This window comes from Mustela lutreola, chromosome 13 (genome assembly GCF_030435805.1).
Source record: "Mustela lutreola isolate mMusLut2 chromosome 13, mMusLut2.pri, whole genome shotgun sequence".
NCBI classification, from domain to species: domain Eukaryota; kingdom Metazoa; phylum Chordata; class Mammalia; order Carnivora; family Mustelidae; genus Mustela; species Mustela lutreola.
Window position 1 is genome coordinate 45,866,787 of NC_081302.1, and position 23,120 is coordinate 45,889,906.

A 23,120-nucleotide genomic window follows, 5' to 3' on the forward strand; every position below is an offset into this window, starting at 1 on the left:
TCCCCATTTCGCAATAAAGATATTAAGGTTTAAGAGGTTATGTAACTTGCCCAAAGACATACAACTGGTAAATACAGAGGTTTTGAGTTGGGGCACCTGGGTAGTTCAGTCTTAAATCTTAAAAAAAAAAAAAAGATTTGTGAGTGAAGTTAGTAAAAGAATCAGTCGTATTTATCTGCACCAGAATCCTGTCCAAGTCTCTCCTTCTTTTGATAACAGAATCGTGCTTTGAAGGGGAAGGTAGCTGTGGGAACTACTCCTTCCTCTTTACATACAATACTGATGCAATCAATTAAATCAATTAATCAATTAAGATGTCCTGTGCTTTCCTGACCAACAGGCCTTTCCTGACTAAGAAGGCCTTTTCCTGTTTGACTTCCCAGGTATGAGGACCATTTCCTTGTTTCTGACATATGTATTTTTTAATTACCTTTTATCTCATATTATAAAAGGAGATTTGACACACCAATAACCTAGTGTTTTCATTCTCCAAGTCTCTTTGCGCTTCTATCCTAGCCACTCCATATACATGAATGCCAAAACCCCTAGTAGGACTCAGTTGAGCTTGGGTAACCAATAATTATATGATTAAAGGTATTTATCTTTGCCCCCCCCCCATTTATTTGCAAAGTTGAGTCTTATTACCTCCATTTATGCCATTATATATTGGCCTTATGCTACACCTGGAGATACCTGAGTCAATCATTTCTACCATGTGGAGACACTGTCAACAACAACAACAACAACAACAAAATAGCAGAATGCAGAGATAAAAAGATTTCCCAGTTATCGAGCAAAAAAATTCTTTTTTTTTTTTTTTTTTTTTTGCTTACTTGCATTTCTGTGGCTTATATCTTAAAGCAAACTAATTTAGAAGTTGGTGCCAGAAAATAGGATGGTATAAGTGACAGAATCTCAAATGTAAAACGTTTTAGCAAAAAAGAGTGCAGGATAGTGAAAATCTCCTCATCCCCTAACAGGAAATTGGAACTCTTTACTGTGCTTTTAAACTGTAGCCTATTGTCTTGAAACTGAGACTGCCTAACTAAGGACACAGATGCTTTAAAAGAATGTGATATGAAAAGAAGGTGCTGGTTATTTCTTACTGCCTTCCTACCCTACAAGAAAGACACAAGTCACCAACTTTGGAAGTACAAGGCACAGAGATACAACTAGGTAAGAGGTGCTCTTCTCAATTACCACCAATAAGACAAAAAGGCAGAATCAGATAATCGTACTTCTTGAGGAATTACAGAACTCTATGAACCAGGAATCAAAAGAGGGAAAGTGGGAGATAAGACTGGATCCTGGAAAGAGGAAGCTTGATCACCTATGACTACGTCCAACATTAATAAATGTCGGTTGAGTTCTTAGTTCCTATATTTATTTAATTTAAATCTTATCCTTCTCATAAAAATGTCTTTATTTGAATTCTCTTCATTTTTTTAAGTGTTTACTCTGCATATAACTAGGTTATATTCTTTATTCTGCTTTCTAAAATTTTGATGCAAAATATGAAGAAACATATATAAAACTGACAACATAAAATTTAGGAATAAATTACACAAAAAAGGGAATGGTAGATAAATACAGATGTAAGAGAGTTACTATGTCCACTATTCTCACAATGCCTCTTGTTGCCCATTCAGAACAAATTAAGATTATCCTGTTCTTAGTTAGATGTAGAAAGCTAAAAGAGTATAGTCACTATCTCAAGGCATTCCTAACCCCATCTCTGGCCAATCTAATTATCTTCCATAATAATAGAAAGAATCAAACCTACTCTTTCTATCTCAAGTTGAAATTTAAAATACATAGGGGCGCCTGGTTGGCTGAGTGGGTTAAAGCCTCTGCCTTCGGTGGGGGTCATGATCCCAGGGTTCTGGGATTGAGCCCCACATCGGGCTCTCTGCTCACCGGGGAGCCTGCTTCCTCCTCTCTCTCTGCCTACCTCTCTGCCTGCTTGTGATCTCTGTCTGTTAAATAAGTAAATAAAATCTTTAAAAAAAATAAAAACATTCTCAGTGGACATCGTTTTAAGTGATAGTTATATATGGAACAAAAATTGATTTTTGAAAGTTGGCTTCATTATCTAGCCACCAATTATAATATCTAGTCTGTAAAACCAAATCCAAAAAGAAAAATCTATATACAAGAGTCTTCTGGAACATAACCCTATCACAAGCTGATCAATTAAATCTTCCCAAGTTGACATCAAGTCATTACATATCACATAGAAACACTTTAATTAGTGATTACTCTCATAGAATAATGTAATCCGATCTCATTTTTTTTAGAATACTGATAAAAATGTCAACTAGAATTATGTTTGATTCCAATTTAAATGTTATAAGAAAATGTCTAAGTACATGTGATGATCAGTAATCTCTGACAGAACTTTTAAAAATTAGAATAAAGAAATGATGGCACCCTTTTAGAGAGGATTATATGATATAATATGAAGGTAAATGTGTTACTAACCTGCCTTAAATTTGTCAGAAGTATATTCTTAAAGGATGCATTTTTTCCCTCAAGAAGCCTGACACATTACACAGAACCTGCTATGATTATAAGTCCATCTAGGCCTACATTTACTCAGCTAAAAGATTATTTTTAGGGTATTAAAATTAGAACAAAATCCTGACACAGTTCTATTATACAAAACATAGAAGCAAGAAAGATTTGGGAGCCTGGGTAGCCCAGTGGGTTGAGCCTCTGCCTTCAGCTCAGGTCATGATCTCAGGGTCCTGGGATCGAGCCCCATATTGGGCTCTCTGCTCAGCAGGGAGTCTGCTTCCTCCTCTCTCTCTGCCTGCCTCTCTGCCTACTTGTGACCTCTCTCTCTCTCTCAAATAAACAAAATCTTAAAAAAAAAAAAAAGTAGCAAGAAAGATTTGATAATTCAACTAAATTAGAAACAAAAATGTAAAAACCCCCAATACATGTATCACTCAGTCATGATTATTTATAATCAATCTGGGACTGTAACAGACCCACATAATGACACCAACATTATGAACATTAAAATTATAATATCCTCACTTCTTTCATTAGTTGTTCATGAAGCATTCAACTCTTATTTTCAGCACAGAGCAGACTTTATCCTGAAAAACCTACTAAATTTTCCTGAGAAAAATGGCCAACATTTTCTCCCATCAATAAAGATTCAATTTTAGAACTCAAGATAATATAGAACAATGACCAAATTCTGAGAGAACACCAAAGTGGAGATTCAATTTTATGAAAGTAAAAAGTTATTTTAGGCTTTGTTTCCAATTTAGAAAACACATAAAATCATAAAATGAGCAGAAAAACAATTCAGTGCATTTCAACAATTCAATCCAATTACTATGAACCCCAGTTTCCCTAAGAAAACTGCAGTAGCATTGAGTGGGTTAACAAGAGAAAGAGTAACAGTGAGGTTGGCAACCACAAGCGAGCATTCACATCTCTCCTGCCACCTTCACTGTAACAGGATTGATTAAATGAAGGCAGAGCCATGACAATGTAAGAAACATCTATGGGCACAATAACCTTCAGTGTATAAGTGATACATACCAATTTATCGTCCAGCTGTTTATGGTCATGTGTGTTATAATCAATCTCTTATGAGTCAACATCATCAAAGAAAAAGTTTTGGGTAGGAAGAGCCGCTACTGACAGAATCAGCTTTTGGTCAAACATTTAAAACAATGAAATATTAAACCAAAAAGTATTTTCAAGTCTGTCTGATTAAAGTATAACCCAGCCATTCAAAATAACTGATTGGTCTTATTTTCACAATAAAACTTTGAAGTAAAAGATTAAATATTATTAAAGATTACAGGAATACCTCATTTTATTGCACTTCATAGATACTACTTTTTTTTCTTTCTTTCTTTCTTTTTTTAACAAATTGAAGGTGTGTGGCAACTCTCCAACCAGATAGTCTACTAGCACCATTTCTCCAACTGCATTTGCTCACTTCATGTCTCTGTCTCTCATTTTGGTAATTCTCACAGTATTTTATTTATTCGTTATTATTATATTTGTTATGGTGATCTGTGATCAGTGATTATGACCTTCTGAAAGCTCAGATAACAGCATTTTTTAGCAATAAAGTATTTTTAATCAAAGTATGTTACTGTTTTTTAGACATAAGGCAATTGCACATTTAATAGTCTACAGTATAGTACAAACATAACTTTTGTATGCACTGAAAAACCAAAAAATTTATTTGACCCACTTTTTTGTGATATTCACTTTATTGCACTAAAAGGTTTAGTGTGGTGGTCTGGAACTGAATCTGCAATATCTCCAAGGTATGCCTGGAGAAATATAGATCATGTCTGATTGTTGTATTCCTAACTGCTTCTACTAAGCCTTTACATTTTGTTCAGTGTTGTTTACACTAAGTAAATGATAAATCCTTTTAAGTATTTCTATGCCCCTTTAATTTGTGTTTTTTTCTGTCTCACAAACTAGACAATTAGCTTCTTTGGGGCAAGAGTTACAAGATCCCTCTATTTCCCCGAATGTTTAGAAAAAGCTGTTTTATTACATCCTGTATCCCCACCACTGGCTATAGACCTGGTATAAATAAATACTACATAAAATACACTTATAGAATGAAGAATTCCTCGTAACCCATAGAATGCAGTCTTGCTTCAGTCCCAATCCCAATCTGCCTTGCAGACAGAGAAAAAAAAAATTGTTTTCATGAAGGCACCAAACAAACTTCATTGCTCTCATGCCAAAAACCCTTTCACAGTTTTGCACTGCCATCTAGATGAAATAAAAACTCTTTAGGGCAAAATCCTCTGTATCTGTACCCAGCTTACCATTTCTATCTCTGGCCCTCTATCCTCTTCTCCCCTACACGTTCCCAAGATGGGAAACTGCTATACTGCTGTCTCCAAGCCTGGACATGCAGAGCTCCCTCTACTTGGACTGTCCTTAATCCAGCATTGCTCTGTGGATTTGTCTAAGATGCCACCTCCTCCAAGAAGCGTTCTGCCCATCTCCCATCTTTTTTAGCTGGCTTGCCCTCACAGTGCTTCTAGGAATGAATGAAAATTGTGCTTCTCTGAGAATAGTGGTCACCAAATATGACAGAAAACGAAGGGACACCTGGGAGGCGTCCCTCCCAGGTTAAGTCGGTTAAGCATCTGATCCTTAATTTTGGCTCAAGTCATGATCTCAGAGTCGTGAGATCAATCCTTGCATTGGGCTCTGCACTGGGCGTAAAGCCTGCTTGAGATTCTCCCTTTTCCTCTGCCGTTCTCCCATGCTTGTGTTCTCTCTCTCTTAAAAACCAAAACCAAAACAAAAACAAAAACTTATATAAGTTGGAGGGGGTAATTTCTGGTGTTAGGATGACTGCAGAACATGTGATTTGGGATCAAATTTAGAGGCTGTACTGTATAAATATTAAAATACATAATTTCTTGAATTTAGGAATTTATGAAGGTCACATTATATTCTCTGTAAAAACCAAGGATCTGGAATATTATATATATTTTATAATGTCTATATTTTCTCACATGCTAGCAGATTCTGTCATATTAATAACAATGACATAAAGAAAACACATCTATTAAAACACTCACCTGTATTACTATATGCATTCATAAATTTGTGTCCTTAGAAGCAAATCTAACACTGATGCTTGTTTTTTAGTGTAGTACTTATGTCATGTATCTTAACTTTGATACCTTTTTGCAAATGGAATGCTAATATTATTTCATTTTGTTGATATAAAATATGTTCAGTGAGAACTGAAGTCTAATAGATACACAGGTCACCATAAAATTACCATTTTCAGTCTCAACCTCATTATGATTTTGGAGACACTCAGGAATCAAAAGCAAATGTACAGAAACAGAAGGAAAGCGAAAATCACATAAGTTCTGATTGGGAGAGTATAAAGGGAGTTGTGATAAAAATATCAGGAAGTCAAGAGATTTGAAGAAGCAGTACAGAGTCTCTTGCTGGCTTTATAGAAGCAAAGAAACCTGTTGTGAACTGCTTATGGAGGGGGTCAGGTGGCAAGAACCCGACAACTTCCCAGAGCTGAGAGCCTCCACTGGCAACATTAAGCAAGAAAACAGGAACTGTGATCTTAATCTATAAGGAACTAAATTTTGCTAACAACCAGTGAGTGTATAGGAGGACCTTAAGCCTCGGCTAATGTCATAGCCCCAACTGAAATCTTAAGCAAAGGCCTCAACTAAGTTTGCTTAAACTCCTGACCCATAGAAACTATGAAATAATTTGCATTGTTTTAAGTCACTGGCTTCATGGTAACTTATTAAACAGCAATGAAAAACCACCACATTATGCTTTATAACCAAGAAAATATTACTGTTACATGTGTCTGCTTACAAATCACATCTACATTGAAAAAATTTTTTTTTCAAAATACACTGCCTTTTCTTTATAATCTAGCAATAGGCTTCCATTTTCATGAAATCTGGACACTGAATTTGTTATCAAAGCATTTTATCTCCAGGCTTTCATTTAATTAAAAATATATCTGAAAGAGAAAACTGAATTTAAAAGTGTATTTCCCTAGCTTTTTGGCATCATATTTTATTTTTGGGGGGCAGGGGGTGCTGGAGGAAGGGGCAGAGGGAAAGAGAGGATCTTAAGCAGGCTCCAGACCCAACGCAGAGCCCAACATATGGCTGAATCTCACAACCTGAGCCAAAACCAAGAGTTGGATGGTTAAATGACTGAGCCACCAAGGTGCCTCTGGAGTCGTATTTTAAAAACATATTATTTTAGAAAACATTTATTATATCCTATGCTTAGAAAAATAGATATACATTTAACATACTTATTTATCTTTACAGTATTTACGATGATAACTAAAATATATCATATTAAGGAATACATCATATTGTGAGAGCATATTGACTCATTGTGTGAACCTTTTCATATGATATATAATATATGGAGAAAGAAGAGATAGACGATTCACAGTCAAAACTTCATATAAGATTATATAATATAAATTCTCCAACATAACTGTTTTCATAGCTAAATCTGTCATCTAGTAAAGGTGGGGGAAAGAGTTTGGTGATATCATCCATCATACAATTAGAGGGCAAAATAAGCTACCTTTTAGTATTTTCAGAATGTAACAATTCAAATTTTATACTGTGCTTCTGTCAAACAGGAAATTTGTAACTAAAATTTTTAATAGCCACAACAGAGGTTTGTATTGTTAGTTGCTTTATTAACCTTTGTTTTGTAGAATTCCAAATAAAGTTTGGTCTTTTAAAAAGAAATCTACCTTAAGTTAGCCTACCTTCCACACTCAATGTCCCCATTTTAGACTCCAGGAAATCAAATAATGTGCTTGGTGCTGATGGCCTTGCATTTCCCAGTTCCTCTTCTTCTTCAGATCTTATTCTCCCCCTTCCCTTTCCTTTGCCTTAAGAAGTAAATAAGATATATTTATTGTGCATGCAAAAACAAAAGGAAAAAACACACTAAAATATAATCATCAGTCACCTTAAGTTTGATTTTATATTTCTTTTCATATTTTCTGTATATTCTATATCTTTTAAATAAAAAAGTTTTTAAACGATAATATACGTATTTTAAAGATTTTATTTATTTATTTTTTTGTCAGAGAGAGAGAGAGAGAAGGAGGACAAGCAGGAGGAACAAGCAGGTTCCATGCTGAGCAAGGCCCAGTGTGGGACTTGATCCTAGGACGCTGGGATCATGACCCAAGCCAAAGGCAGATGCTCAAACGACTGAGCCACCCAAGCATTCCTTTAAATGATTATATTAACTAACACCTTTAGTCCTCTAAATGATCTATGTGGAAATTTGAATTTGTTCATGTTCTCCTATCTTCTAGGAGAAAAAAATTATTTTTATAAAAATTTTTTTTAAATGCTTATCCTTTAAAAGAATATAGGATTAAGGCTGAAATGACTAAAGAATAACACTAAGTAAAAGTTATGCACTTGTTGGGGCGCCTGGGTGGCTCACTTGGTTGGACGACTGCCTTCGGCTCAGGTCATGATCCCGGAGTCCTGGGATCGAGTCCCGCATCGGGCTCCCAGCTCCACGGGGAGTCTGCTTCTCTCTCTGACCTTCTCCTCGCTCATGTTCTTTCTCACTGTCTCTCTCTCAAATAAATAAATAAAATCTTAAAAAAAAAAAAAGTTATGCACTTGTTAATTTTAAAAAGTTGACAGACTAGTCATTTATGTAAGGGGCATAGTTCTAGAAATTATGAATAGATCTACTCACTTCATATCCTATTTTCTCTACTGCTTATCACAACCCTGTTAAATATTATCAGACCTACTGTACACAAAGATGAAGATAAACAGAGTACGTTAAACAAGTCTCCGTGGTTCTAAAATTGGTGCTCTTCCACTTACCACAAATAGAAATGAATTTGTAACTCTCACTCCCCCATGAGAAACCCCAGCCAAAAAAGCAACCAATATTATCTGGCACATTGCTTAATGAATTCTACCTCTCAGAGGTGGTCCTGAAACAGGTTTGTGTTTATTGCTGTTAAGAAGTACATTCAGTGCTGCTTCTAAGTTGTTGTCATTATCCATAAGAGCTTGCCTCGATGCTTCTTTACTGAAGCCCATTTCTGTTATGTGTTTCAGAGCCTTCTCATCAACCTATAAGAAGTTAAAAGCAAAGCTGTGCTGATGGCCATAAATAAACAAGGTATAAGTTTTTAACCATACACTGTTTTTTAACTAAAAATTACATCTCCTGCTTATGGAAAAATGTCATACTAATACATCACTCACTTGCTGCTTTTTCATATCAACAGTTAAGAAAAAATCTATATGATATGTGGGGTTGTGCCTCTAATACTCTTTGACTTCACAACTACCATAACAAATGCAAGAAAGAAGGAACAGAAGAACATATACATGCAAAAGAATTTGGTACTTAGTCATTAGAATAATGTACTAAGTACCAAAGATACTAGAAATGTACTAGAATAATGTACTAAATTTGAATGTACATAAATTTACATTCAAATTTACATTGGTATTTCAAATTGCCCTTTTGATGGTCTCCTTCAGTTTTGAATAATAACTTTGTTGGATAATAGTTCTTGATTAACAGGTTCCCAACCCCCCTTTCAGTACTTTCAAGATATCACCCCACTTCTTGCTTCATAGTTTCTGATCAGATATTGGTAATATATCTTATTCAGGATCCATTGAATTTTATGAATTGCTCCCTCTCACAGCTTTCAAGATTTCTCTGTCTTTAACTTTCAGCAACTTGATTATAATGTGTCTTGGTATATCTCTCTCCCTAAGTTTATCCTATTGGAGTTCACTGAACTTCTTGGATTTGTAGGTTCATAATTTCACTGAATTGGGAAATTGGGACCATTATTTCTTCGGATAGTCTTTCTGTTCCTCTGTCTCTTCTCCTATTGGGATTCCCATACATAATGTATACGTTGGTACATTTGATGATACCCCGAAAGTCCCTTAGCCTCTATTTTTCTTCACTCTTCTCTCTTTCTGCATCTTAGACCTAATAAATTTCAATACCCTATATTAAAGTTCACCGATTCTTTCCCCTACCTGTTCCAGTCTGATGTTGAATCTGCTAATTAGATTTTTTATTTCAGCTACTATACTTTTCTGCTTCAGTAATCCTATTTGGTTTCCTTTTATAATTTCTCTTTTTTTTTCTTATTATATTCAGTTAGCCAACATATAGTACAGGATTAGTTTTTGGTGTAGTGTTCAATGGTTCATTAGTTGCATATAACAACAAGTGCTCAGGTTCCCTACTTGTTCATATACTATTTTCTTGATTTCTTTTAGTTTTTTGTCAATGGTTCCCTTCAGACCTTCGAGCATACTTAAAATAGTTTATTTAAAGTTTTTGTTTAGTAGGTCCAATGTCTGGGCTTCTTCAGGGATGATTTCTATCATTTCTTTTTTTCCTATGAATGGGTCATAGTTTGCTCATTTTTGATATGCTTTGTAATTTTTTGTTGTTGAGAACTGGACATTTTGAATACTGTGTAATGGCAATAATTTGGGAAATTGGATTCTCCCTCTTCTTCAGAAACTGCTACTGCTAATAGATGAAAGCTGCCATGTGAGTTTGTTTGGTGACTTTTCCAGTCTTTCTTTGCAAGGATTACATTCCTTGAAGTCTCTTTTCCATTATCGCCATGGTCAGCCAGTAACCAGCCTCTTTATTCATCACTCATTATTCCGGATGCTCAAGGGTCTGACTACCAGGCTCCAGAGTTTTCAAATAGTTGTTTCAAAGAGTACTTGTCAGCTCAACAGTTGTTTGGGTGGTGGGGCCAATTCCTGGAGCTCTCTACTCCACCATCTTTGTGATGTCATTCTCTTTATGTATTTAATCCTTACCACAACCCCAAACTGCTGGTCTCTGATGTTCTATGTATGGCAAGACATCCCCTAAAGAAGTATTCTCAATTTACTGAAGTTTGAAGGCCTCTTTAGTCAGAAACCATAATTTTTTCAGCTCACTCTATCTACTCTAACCTACATATGTTCAAGGGAGAGACAGCTTGGCCCACATTTATAAACCCATTGTCCTTGGCCAATGACTGATTTAGAAGCAGACATGTGACCTAGCTCTAGTCAAAAAGACATAAATGGAATTTTCTGGAGGTTTCAGAAAATATTTTCTTATCTGATAAAATAGACCCATACACTTTCTTTCCTGCCTTTGAACTTTTTGTGTGAAGTTTTAATACACAGAGAATCCTGTAACTCTGAGAAGAAAGCCAAAAAATCACAGAGATGCCCACCAGAGCTTCAACATTGTTATACGGCTGAATTTATCAAACTTTATAATCATCTACTTCTGAATTTCTAGTTATATGAAATAATAAATCCCTATTATTTAAGCCAGTCTTAGTATTCTGTGCCCTACAGATAAAAATCACCTAAAGTCATTTAACTTCTGAAGGCAGAGAAAAATTCTTTTTTTTTTTTTTAAAGATTTTATTTATTTATTTATTTGTCAGAGAGAGAGAGAGCAAGAGCGAGCACAGGCAGAGTGGCAGGCAGAGTCAGAGGGAGAAGCAGGCTCCCTGCGGAGCAAGGAGCCCGATGTGGGACTCGATCCCAGGACGCTGGGATCATGACCTGAGCCGAAGGCAGCTGCTTAACCAACTGAGCCACCCAGGCGTCCCACAAAATGAATTCTTGTCAGTTCCCTTATATCTGAGGACACTGCAGCATACCAGAAGTAACGCTGATGTCTACCATTTATCTTAAAAATCCAGGTATATTTTGCAAATGAGACCATAATATACATGAACTTGTTCTAATACATTTTTCCCACAGAGTGAAGCAAAGCAAAACAAAATTACTTCAGACAAAATGTGAGAAAGATGTGGGGAAGGGAAGTGATGAACCTGGTGCATCATCTTAGAGACTATAATCTCTATTAAATGTCCTCTATTTAATTTGATGGCTTTTTATCAATCCATTCTAAAAGGTGTTATTTGGACATTAGAAATTTAAGTAAAATGGAGGTTTTAAGTAAATTATCTTTCAATTAATCCAAATTTTCTATAGATTAACTATAATCCTTAATGAAAACCTTCTTAGAATTGTGAAATCTATTCACAATACACTGAACAAAGCCAGTGGTAGTTATGAGAGAGCACAGAAAAATCATCAAGGCAAGGAAGAACACATTAATTTTGTGGTTGATTCTTTAGCCTTACCAGTTCTCTATAAACACCTTCATGTTTCCCCTCAGATTTGGTTGACTTTTCTTTTTGTAAAATTTCCCTATTTCGGTTACCAGCAGCACTCATGTTGAGATTACTTCGAGCACCACCACCACCTCCTCCAAATGTCTTGGTCTTGTGATAGGAGAAAAACAAAAGAGATGTAAGTAAATAACATTTAAAAATAGCTCTAAAGACTAATCTACAACGAAAAACACCTAGTAAAACTGAAGCACCTAAAAGCTTCTTGATTATGTTTTACATGAAAAAAAACAAAATGTTAACTAATTCTTTTAAAACAAATACCTACTAGCCATAATCTCTTCTTTCTACAAGTCCAGATGAAGCAATTAAAAAATTACATTAACTGAAATCTTTAAGTCTTCTAGGCAAGTCATCAGAATAAACTTTAGACAACAATATAGAAGAAAATAAAATAGTTCCAGCATAATGGAGATAAGTTATTAAAATAATTCTAGGGTATAATACTTTACTGATATCATGAGACTTGGGTTGTATAGCAAGTCTATCTTTAGCAAGGCACTAAATATGTCTAGGAATCAGCTACATTATGTCTGTAATCCAGTAATATGGTTATATAATATTTTTTTAAAAAGATTTTATTTATTTGAGACAGAGCACATGTGCATGAGTAGGGGAGGAGCAGAGGGACAAGCAGACTCCCCACTGAGTGGGGAGCTCATAGTGGCCCTCAATACCAGGATCCTGAGATCATGACCTGAGCTGGAGTCAGATACTTAAACCACTGACTCCTTGACCCAGGTGACCCTGATTGTATGATCTTAAAAAGGAAACAAATAATATGAATTTTAATACTAGATTAAAACTCTCATTACTGACTTTATTACTTACATTATATAATATGCCATCTTACCAACTATGTATAAAAACTTTAAAGTCCATTATTTCTTATTTTGCCTGATTTGCTTGAATAATTATGTTTAATCACCTCTGAAAATCAGCTTTGATCTCATTTTTATTAAAACTATAGTGAAAAAACTAGAATGTAAAGAACATGAGTTTGGAAAGATACAAAATCATGACTGAAAAGCAACCCATAAGCTGTTACTTGTACAGTATCAAATTAAACATCTGGTTATATGATATCTTTATAGTTCTAAGAGATCTAATAAAAGAGGAAGAAGTGAACAGTTGCTTTTTATTAGTGATAATAGTAGCTTTACACATGTTTTAAAATTATGACAGTAAGAAAACATCCTAGATATACATTTACATAACACTGGGAAATTGTTTTGAATCAGATGAAAATATAAAGAAACAAAACCTGAGAAATAGAAAAATAGTATGGGATAAGCATTAACTAGACAACATATTAAATACTGATTAGGAGTTGATACACCACAATATTTAAATTTTATTTAAACCAAAACTAAAACCACATCTTCAAAGACCATTCATTCTTTGTTTTATGCAATAGATTTGCAATGTCTAGAGGGTCATCTACTTATAAAACCATAACAAAAAAATGTGAGTTTATATAATTGTGATCTAAAGTTAACTGGACTGGGAGATGGTATAGTATAGTTAACACAGGCTTTGGAGCTTGACAAGACTGGGACTAAATCTTAACTCAAACACTTCCTATCTCATGCCTTCGGGCAAGTTACTTCCACCTTCCACAAGACAGGCTTCTCATTCTTTAAACAGGGATGAGAAAACCTACCTAATTGGGACATTGTAAGAATTAAATGACACCAACACCACAAAGTGACCAATTTAGTAACTGGCGCATGGTAAATACTCACAATCCACGGCAACATTAACTGTTTTGCTTAATATATTAAAACACAGTTACCTGGGAACTCTGGACACTGATGTATTCCAAATTAAATATATTTCTGGAATTTAAATTCCATAACTCCAAAAGTATTTTTTCTTTGGGTACTAGTGAAGCAGTCCCATCTTCTGGATGCTTTTCTTTATTATTTTCTTCCCATTTTTATGGATTAAACGATAGGATAAATTTTCAGAATTGCTTTTCACTGTTTTATAACAGTTGCCACTCACTAAACATATAAATACTTAGAAACAACACAACTAAAACATTATCCATAAGGTAAATGGTGTTGTCTGAGTGACACCATCTTGTCCATACTGTACAATTTAGGGATCCGTGAAATCACTATGACCATGACACTCATGTGGGCCCTTAATGCTCCCTAGCAATCTTACTATATTTCCCTAGCTTAACTATCTTCCCCATCTACTAGACTGCTAATTTACATATTCCCCTTACTCCTCAAACCTCCAGCATCTTCTCCTCCATGGTTACTATTGACCTTGATTACTACCTCACTGAAAAAAATGAAATAATCATTACAGAACTTGCATAGATTTTCACCACATCAACCCACCCACCAATATCTGCATACTCACTTTCTCTTAGCACTGTATATTTTATCTTACTACCATCCACATGAATGTCTAGAGGAATCTGGAGGAAATGAATCCCCCAACTCTACATTATTTCTTAGACCACATCTTACATGATCTTTCAAAAGCTTTTGATGAGTTCAATACCCCTTTCTCCATGAATCAATTTCTGAATTCTTTTGTTTTGATCCTATCTTCTTATGACAGTAAGAAAACATCCTAGATATACATTTACATAACACTTGGCTGGTTCAATCTCTTTCACACAACCTCTAGTGCTACAAGGGTTCATTTGTAGCACTCATTTGGTGATCTCATTTGGCCTCATGATTTTCAAAAGGCATCCATATATGTCTACAACTGCCAAATGTGTAACTCTTCTAAAGCTTACTTTTTCAATTATACTCTCCTGTCTCACTGCCTATGAAGCCACATGGATGTCTCACAGGTACACTTCAACATTAGCATGTTCAAAACAGAATACCAAATCTTTATCCTCAAACCCATTTTTCTATAGTCTTCTCCAATTCAAAGTAAGCAACTCTAACCTGCCAACTTCTTAGGGCAAAACACTTGGAATTATTCATGACACCTCTTCTCACGTACCACATTCAATATCTCAGAAATCGTGATAGCTCTACTTTTAAAATTCCAGGATCTGACCACTTGGCACCATCTATACAGCTGCCATCATCATTCTGGCTACCATTATTTTTCCCTCCCTGGATTACTTTAGTAATCTGATTCAATTTTCTCTAAAATCCACTCTGAACCTAGCAGCCAGAATTAGCTTTTTAAAAGTTGATGTTACTACTGTACTAAAAACCCTCTAAAGGCTCTCATTTCTCTCTGAATAAAGGTCAGTGTTTTTAACATGACTTACAGAAACCTAAATAAGCTGACCTCCATTCTCACCCTTGACTTTATATTCTACCTCTGGTCCCTTTGTTCTCTCTGCTTCCACTGGCTATCTTTCTATTCCATGAACATATACTCTTGCTTTCGAACCTTTGCAAAGGCTTTTTCTTCTCATGTTACCATATAGCTAATTCTCTTACCTCCTTTAAGTCTTGGTTCAAATCTCATCATCCTGAGACCTAATCAAATTACTCTATTTAAAACTGAAATTTACAACTTACTTATTTAGCATGTTTATATCAGTGTCCTTACTAGAATGTAAACTATAAAAGATTTTAAAAGAATTTTCAATTTCTGACCACCCTATTTTATTTATTTTTTAAAAAAGATTTTATTATTTATTTGACACAGCAAGAAAGATAGTGAGCAAGAGAGCACAAGCAGGCTTAGTGGCGCACAGAGAGAGAGAGAAGGAGAAGTGGGCTCCTGGCTGAGTAAGAAACCTGATGCAGGCTCATTCCCATAACCGTGGGATCATGATCTGAGCTGAAGGTAGCCACTAAACCAACTGAGCCACCCAGACCAGGTGCTCCTGACCATTGTATTTTAAAGTGCACCCTACCCTCAACTGGCACTCTCAACTTCCCAATCTACTCTATCTTTTTTCTTCCTATAGCACTTACCCAATATCTAACCTACCACTTAACTTACTTACTCAGTGCACTAATAGTCTGTCTCCTTTACTAAATATATAAGCTTAATATGGGCAGGGATCTTTTGTCTATTTTGTTCATTGATTTAACCGAAGCATTTAAAATACTCCCTAGGGGGCATCTGGGTGGCTCAGTTGGTTAAGTGTCCAACTCTTGATTTTGGCTCAGGCCATGCATGATCTCAGGGTCATGAGATTGAGCCCTTGTGTCAGGCTGGGCATGGAGTCTGCTTAAGATTCTCTCTCTCCCTCCCTCTGCCCCTCCTCATCCCTCCGTGCTCGTTCTCTTTCTCTCTCTCTCTCAAAAATACAAAATAAAATATAAAATACTTCCTAGCATATAGATTTTCAAAAGATATTTGCTGATTAAAGAATAAAGGAAAAATAAATGAAAATCATGGCTTGATCATGTGCAGTAGACACCACCAAATCCATGTGTTTAAGGAGATATCACAAAACATCTTTTCAGAACAATTACAGTGTCATATGATTTTGCTGTTCAGACATTTAAATATAAATCTGTGTGTGTGTGTGTGTATGTGTGTGTGCATGCAAGCATACTTACCTATATAGAAGGATATATAGATATAGGGATAATCTACTATAATGCACATAGGGTTAGTCCTAGATTTGCCAGTAACACTAAGCAAGTTTGGTTAGTTTTGAGCCAACAGCAACTCTCTCATATACAAATTGAGAAGTTTTAAGTTTTTTCAGAAAACCAGAATTCTTTACTTATCAAATATTATGGAAAATATAATGTGATCAATTATGATTTAAAAAAAATGAAGCATATTATAGTATAACTATATTCCAGTAAATAGCTATAACCATATCAAATAAAATTTTAGGAGGAAAGTTTGTGTGAGAAAAATGTGCAAAAGAACAACTTTCCTGTAATCATTAAGGAATTGATATATACCCAATATACTCTTCTTAAACTCCATAATTTTAATAGCTTTTTGGGAAAGAAGAAATTTATTTTATATGAACTATGCAAAATACATTAATTTCAGAATCATTAAAAGTGATTTTTTAAAAAATGTACCTTAGAACATAGGAAATACTGAAGAATAGCAATAGTCACATCTATTGAGTGCTTTTAGTGAAGGAAAATTTGATCTGTGCCATGCAGGATTCTAAATGTTTTAAAGATTATCAATTTAATTCTAACAGGAACCTTAGGAAGTGGGTACCATTATTATCCTCTTTTCATAGATGAAGGAAAATAAGGCAGAAAAAACTAAGTAATCTAACAGCAGGATATGCTCCTGGGCTGTCTCATTCCAGAGCTTGTGTTCTCGGACTCTACAAGTGACATATGATGGAAAGACATTGCAGGAAGGGAGAAAAGGGTAGTCTGTTAGCAAGAATTGTCAAGGAGAAGGCGCTTGGGTAGCTCAGTGGATTAGGTGTCTGCCTTCAGCTCAGGTCGTGATCCTGGAGTCCTGGAGTCCTGGGATCCAGTCCTGCATCCTGAATCAGGCTCTCTGCTCAGCAGAGAGTTCGCTTCTCCCTCTCCCTTGTCAGCTCCTCCCCCCATCCCACCCCATAACTCATGCTCCCTCTCTAACCCACTCTCTCTGTCACAGGAAAAAAAAAAAAAATTGTCAAGGAGATTAAGAAAAAGAATGTAGGAGCAAAATGTGTAAGCTTAAGACTCCATAAGTTACTGTGGCATTTCTATTGATAAAATATGCAAGAAGAATGTCAAAAGTTTGTTGAATTAGTTACCTTACATGAAAAGACAATAATGATTATGAGTAACCTAAATAGAACATACTGATGAGAAATAAAAGAAATTTATAATGATTTAGTTTCTTACTTCTTTGCTCTTTGCAACTTCCGCAATAGCAGCAGTCCTTTGCTTTTCAAACTCATCATTATCATTTGTAGGTTTGACAGGCATTGTAACTTGCAATGTCTTTCTTCGGTCAAGTTCTCTACTATCCACTTGGACATGAGATATGCACTTCTGATAATAATAAATAAAAACAAAACACTTCAGTATTTCCAAAAGAGATTCAAGTTTTTCATAGAAAGTAATACCTTAAAAGAACTGTGTCACTGACAACTGAGAGCTCATAAAACTGTAAGTCTTTCTCACAGATTAAAAAAAAAGGTAGAAAAGTGATTAAATTGACTTTTAAATAAATGTAACAGGTAAATAAAATGTAGAGCTACATAAATATGTGGCTATCTAAAATAGGGCACATATTTAAAATACATATTGAACCAAGAGATTTAAGTTGCATTTGAAACAACTGAAATGTGAAACAATTATAAATTTCAAACAGTCTATACTACTGTACAAGAAGAGATAAGGTCGGTTTTTTATTAAGAGTTTGATTTCTATATTATGCCATAATATGCATATGAGGATTATTTTAAGTAGTATGATTATTTTAAATATAAAGAGCTGTCTCTAAACTTATAAACCAAAAACTAAAAATGTACCTGTTCTCTCAATCAGGTTACAAAGTTTTTGATTCCTAGTTTCATAAGATAAATTAAGAAAGCTATCACTGCCTAAAAGTAAGCCCTGAGTTCTGCTCTCCCTTCTAATCCTTGCAGTAAAAATCCTATAAAATGAACCTTGTCTCAATTTAATAATAAAAAGGAAAACATGCTCTCAAACAAATATTTTAAACAATATAGATTTTCAGCAATATAAATATATCCTGTTGATACCAGAACACATCCAGCATTATCTATCTTTAACCCATGTACAAGGCTAAGATAAACTGAATAATATTTTTTCAGAATGGACTTAATAAAAAATAATATGATCAAAACCATCACTTATATTTCCTAATTTAAAAAACTAAAAAATACTCTTCATAATCTTAAAAATATATTATAAGTCTCTCTCAGCAATTCATGAAAGAAATATTATCACCAAAATGTTTAAGAGGAAAGCAAATTCTTGCAAACATGTATTAATTAGATTCAAATGCCAATTATTAGACTGTTTATGCTCTGTTTCCATTCTGAAGGTTTACTACATTGGTAGAAGAGAGAACAGCATCAACATGGGTCAGACTACAGGGCATCATGCCTCCTTTCATTTTGACAATACCTGGCTCCAAAGCATGGTAAAATTGGCATATTTTTAAAGTATTTTCAAAATAGTCATGATGCATGAATGACTTTAATTTTGAGGTGACCCTACAAAAATATTTTTGGAAGAGGATGCCAGTCAACTGACTGTACCCATTTATCTGCTGATCAGCCAGATGTTTTTTTCACAACAAACCAAACCAAACCAAACCAAAACTGTTATATGTAGCTCTGTTTCCTACCTGTTGTGTCCCCAACTCATCTTCACTCTGAGCTAGCACTCTCGAAGAAAAATAAAGAGCAAATGCAAGGCAGATTACTAACAGCTAAATGCTGGTGCCATCATGAAGTAAAGAAAGAGCTGCCACAGGTATTATTCTCACACTCAGCAGGGATAAAGTAGGGAAAGGCTGCAGGAGACTGTTGTGAATACAATTTGACGCTGAGTACAATCAGGATGACCCAAGATACCGGCCAGCCAAGGTGTTACTTCAATGTAACATTTTGCAGAAGCTGGGTTGAAAAATAGGAAGTTGCACACTTTTAGCATTTATGAGAGAAGGATCAGGGCTGCTGTTGTTAAAAAAATAAGCACCAAATAGAAATGATATTAAGTTCTCGCCTGAGATGGGTATTTGGATCAAGGCAGAAGAACAGAATCCAGGGAAGGACAGCTGGGACAGCAGGCCCCACTGAGTGCAATGAGGCCCTTCCGTGCCTCTGCGTTCTCACGTTTATGTCTCATCCTTCTGTTGACACTTTCATTTTCTCTCTCTTCTGTGTTTCCATGACAAAGTGGGAAATTACAGCATACATTTGTCCTCTTACTTTTGAATTTCTTCTCTCTTTCTCTCTCTCAAAAAAAAAAAAAAAAAAGGCTGCCCCATCCTATCTTAATTAGTTCTAAGTTGGTGCTCTTCAGGTGTGCCTCTTAATTGTTTCAATCTTTGGGTTAACAAGCTCTTGGGAAAAGAATCTACATCAATAATTTAATTAAGAAACTCCACAATTATTAAATTTCTGTATTTAATATATTTCCACATAACTCCCATGACCTCTAAATGAATAGTTCAGCATAAAACTAAACAAGTTTCAATACAAATGAAAAACAATTTTTTGCTGATTAAAATTCATCTGCCAACATTAAAGTCATTACCTGTCCAAAAGGCACAAAAGGAGGTGGTCCACCTTCAGTTCCAATATTACTTCTATTGTGTTTTGACAAGCTCTGTGAGAAAAGTGAGTCACAAAAGAGAAATTATACCATTTACAATGTACCAGGAATCCACTTACTTTAGTAGATTATACAGAACAGGAAAAAAAAGCCTTCTATAAATTATTTCAAACTACATAAAATATTTTATGTAATTAGACAATAACTACACAAACGTTCTCCTCTCACCTCCCCATACTAAACTACACATTCAAATACAATTTTCAGAAGCACCTATTAACCTGCTCCCATAAAAGGAAAACTTAACTAGTTAAAAAGAACAAAACAAAACAAAACCCTCCTCAACAAGGGGTAAATTCAAGACAATAAACATTGGTAATAATAATTTTATTTTAAAGCATATTAAAACTATAGTATGACAGACAAACATTACCTGGAAATGATCTTCAAAATAAATTTTTAGACATAAAAACTATTAGCAAACAACATACTTGTGATAGTGTGATTAATATATATATATATATATATATATATATATATATATATATTTGGTCCTCCTCCCCAGTTCCTGGAACAGAGCTCTAAAACTCTTTGAGTTTCCTGAGTGATAGGGGTGAGAGAAGCATTTTCTGACACTCATAATAAGCTTCTTTGAGGATACCAGAGTTTATGCTAACAAGGCAACTATTGATGGGTCCCCCCAGTAGCTCCAGGATGGGGGCTGGTTGCTAGAGGTACCAATAATATGATTAGAAGGTAGAAGACAAACAAGATGGGACTGGGAGGGAGACAAACCATAAGAGACTCCTAATTTCACAAAACAAACTGAGGGTTGCGGGGGCCGGGGGATATGGAGAGGGTGGTGGGGTTATGGTCATTGGGGAGAGAGTATATGCTATGGTGAGTGCTGTGAAGTGTGTAAACCTGGCAATTCACAGACCTGTACCCCTGGGGTTAATAATATATTATATGTTTATAAAAAAAAAACTTAAAACACACACACACACACGCACACACACACAACAACAACAACAACAACAACAACAAAGAAGGTAGAAGACCTTCTTAGAGTAATTTAAATTAGAAGAACTAATCACCAATGTCCAGTGGTTTAGTCAATTATGCCTATATAATGTGTCTCCTCTGAAACCCTATACAATGAGGTTCAGAGAGTTTCCAGGATGGTGAACATATCCATGTGCTGGGAGGGTAGAACACACCCAATTCTAGAAGGACAGAAACTCCTGAGCTAGGGACCCTTCTAGACCTTGTACTTCTTCATCTGGCTGTTCATTTGTATCTTTTGTTAATATCCTTTATCATAAGCCTGTAATAGTAAGTAAAGCGTTTCCCTGAATTCTGTGGGCCATCCTAGCAAATTATCAAAACTGAGCAGGGAGTCATGAGTATCCCCAATTTGTAACCACACAGGACTGAAGTGCGGGCAACCTGGGGAGCCACTATTTGCAACTGGCATCTGAAGTGGTGTACAAATCTTGTGAGATTGATTCCTTAAACTGTGGGGTCTGTACTAACTCCGCGTAGTGTCAAAATTGAATTAAATTTTAGGATATCCATGTGGTGTCTATAGAGAAGTGGAGAATTGGTTGGTGTGGAAAGTACATACAGTTGGTGTCAAAGTGTGATTAGCAACAGTTCTTAGGGATACTTACGATAAAAGTGATTTCTAATTATTTAAAGAGATCATATTATTATAGTTTCTGATATGGAGGTTACTTTAAATTATGGTAAAATTCCCTCAATAAAGTCTTGTTTTTCAAATCAATTTATACTTTGAAGAAGTAATCAGTCCACTGTTCTTTAATAAAAATAAGCTTCCAAACCCCACCAATTTCAGTTTCCTTATCTCCTTCTTGCATTTAAAACTACAGAGATAACAGTGCATTATAAAAATGGGGAAAAAAGATCCTCCTAGTAAAACAATTTCTCACATCATAAAATCTTTTGAAAACATCACAAGGAATCATCTGAAGGACTCCTTTCAGTCAATTCCTCTTATCTGTTTTATCTTTGAGGTGTTAACAAATGTCTGTTAAACACTAGTTGTCATTTAATACGTCTTTTCAACTTTAAATTTTTTTGTGCACCTTTAATTATTATCATTAGAAATTGCTATGTTTAAAATATGTTGTTAAATAGTGGATGGAAAGAAATTTTAAAAAAATCAACATGTGCACTTTTCAAACATGTTCTAGAGTTCCCAATTATATAAAGAATGCTATGCATTTTAGGTAATTTATATAACGAATACTAAGACTAGGGGTGCCTGACTTGCTCAGTTGGTTAAGTGTCCAACTTAGGAGATGGTCCAACTTATAAGACAGAGCACCACATTGGGCTCCGTGTTCAGTGGGGAGTCTGCTTGAGTGTCTCTCTCTGCCACTCCCCCATTCACGCTTTTTCTCTCTCTCTCTCTCAAATAAATAAATAAATCTTTGAAAAAAGAATGCTAAGAGTAAAGGCAGTAATAATATTCAGTTGATTAAGCAGAGTACTTTGAACAGTATAGGAATTTCATATTTCTTTACAAGCTATACTTAAGATTTTAAACTACTTTTAAAAAACAGCAAATGCATACAATTATCTAGAGTCCTTTTCTCAGCTTCAGTTTAGATATAAGAATAGGATTTTTCAAACATCAATCATTTTAATTTATACTATAATTTCCTCAAAAAGCTCACATAAGCTGCTAATAATGCCATCTCTCACTATACATTATATAATTCAAACATGGGATTTCTACTTCTCATTCTGACAAATGCACAAAAGTCAGACTTCATCTCCTTCTATAAACAAGTAGGAATCTGGACAATATGTAAGAAACAACTGTTTTAAGGCATAGGACAATAACTATTGCAGGACTATAATCCCTGAAAGAAAGAAAGAAAGAAAAAAAAATGAGTTCAGCATTTCTGCTCAGAAATATGATGCAGATAGAGAGCACAGAGAGCAACACTGAGAAAATGAATTTCATAACACAGGCAGGCTGATGCAACTTGAAGTGGTAGGGCAGAGTTTTGTAAAAGAGGAACCTGCAGAGAAAAGAGGCTCCAGAAACCAACATATGAATGCCCCGAAGTCATTACTGAGAACCAGAATGAATGAAAAACAAGAGCAAGTTGTAAGTTTGCATTTATAATAGCATCAAAAATACTTAGGGA

At 35.1% G+C, this 23,120-nt stretch overlaps 1 protein-coding gene across 3 annotated transcripts in view; it reads right to left on the reverse strand.

Annotated features, from left to right (window-relative positions):
- The window catches only part of TDRD3 (tudor domain containing 3), a 166,565-nt gene that overhangs the window by 55,613 nt on the left and 87,832 nt on the right, over window positions 1-23,120 (reverse strand). For all 3 annotated transcript variants that reach the window (XM_059143676.1, XM_059143675.1, XM_059143677.1), the window contains 5 exons: window positions 19,921-19,992; window positions 17,530-17,679; window positions 11,714-11,854; window positions 8,483-8,639; window positions 7,292-7,417 (listed from right to left, as the gene is read on the reverse strand). In XM_059143676.1, coding sequence (XP_058999659.1) covers window positions 7,292-7,417; window positions 8,483-8,639; window positions 11,714-11,854; window positions 17,530-17,679; window positions 19,921-19,992 — 646 coding nt within the window. The remainder of the gene's footprint in view (window positions 1-7,291; window positions 7,418-8,482; window positions 8,640-11,713; window positions 11,855-17,529; window positions 17,680-19,920; window positions 19,993-23,120) is intronic.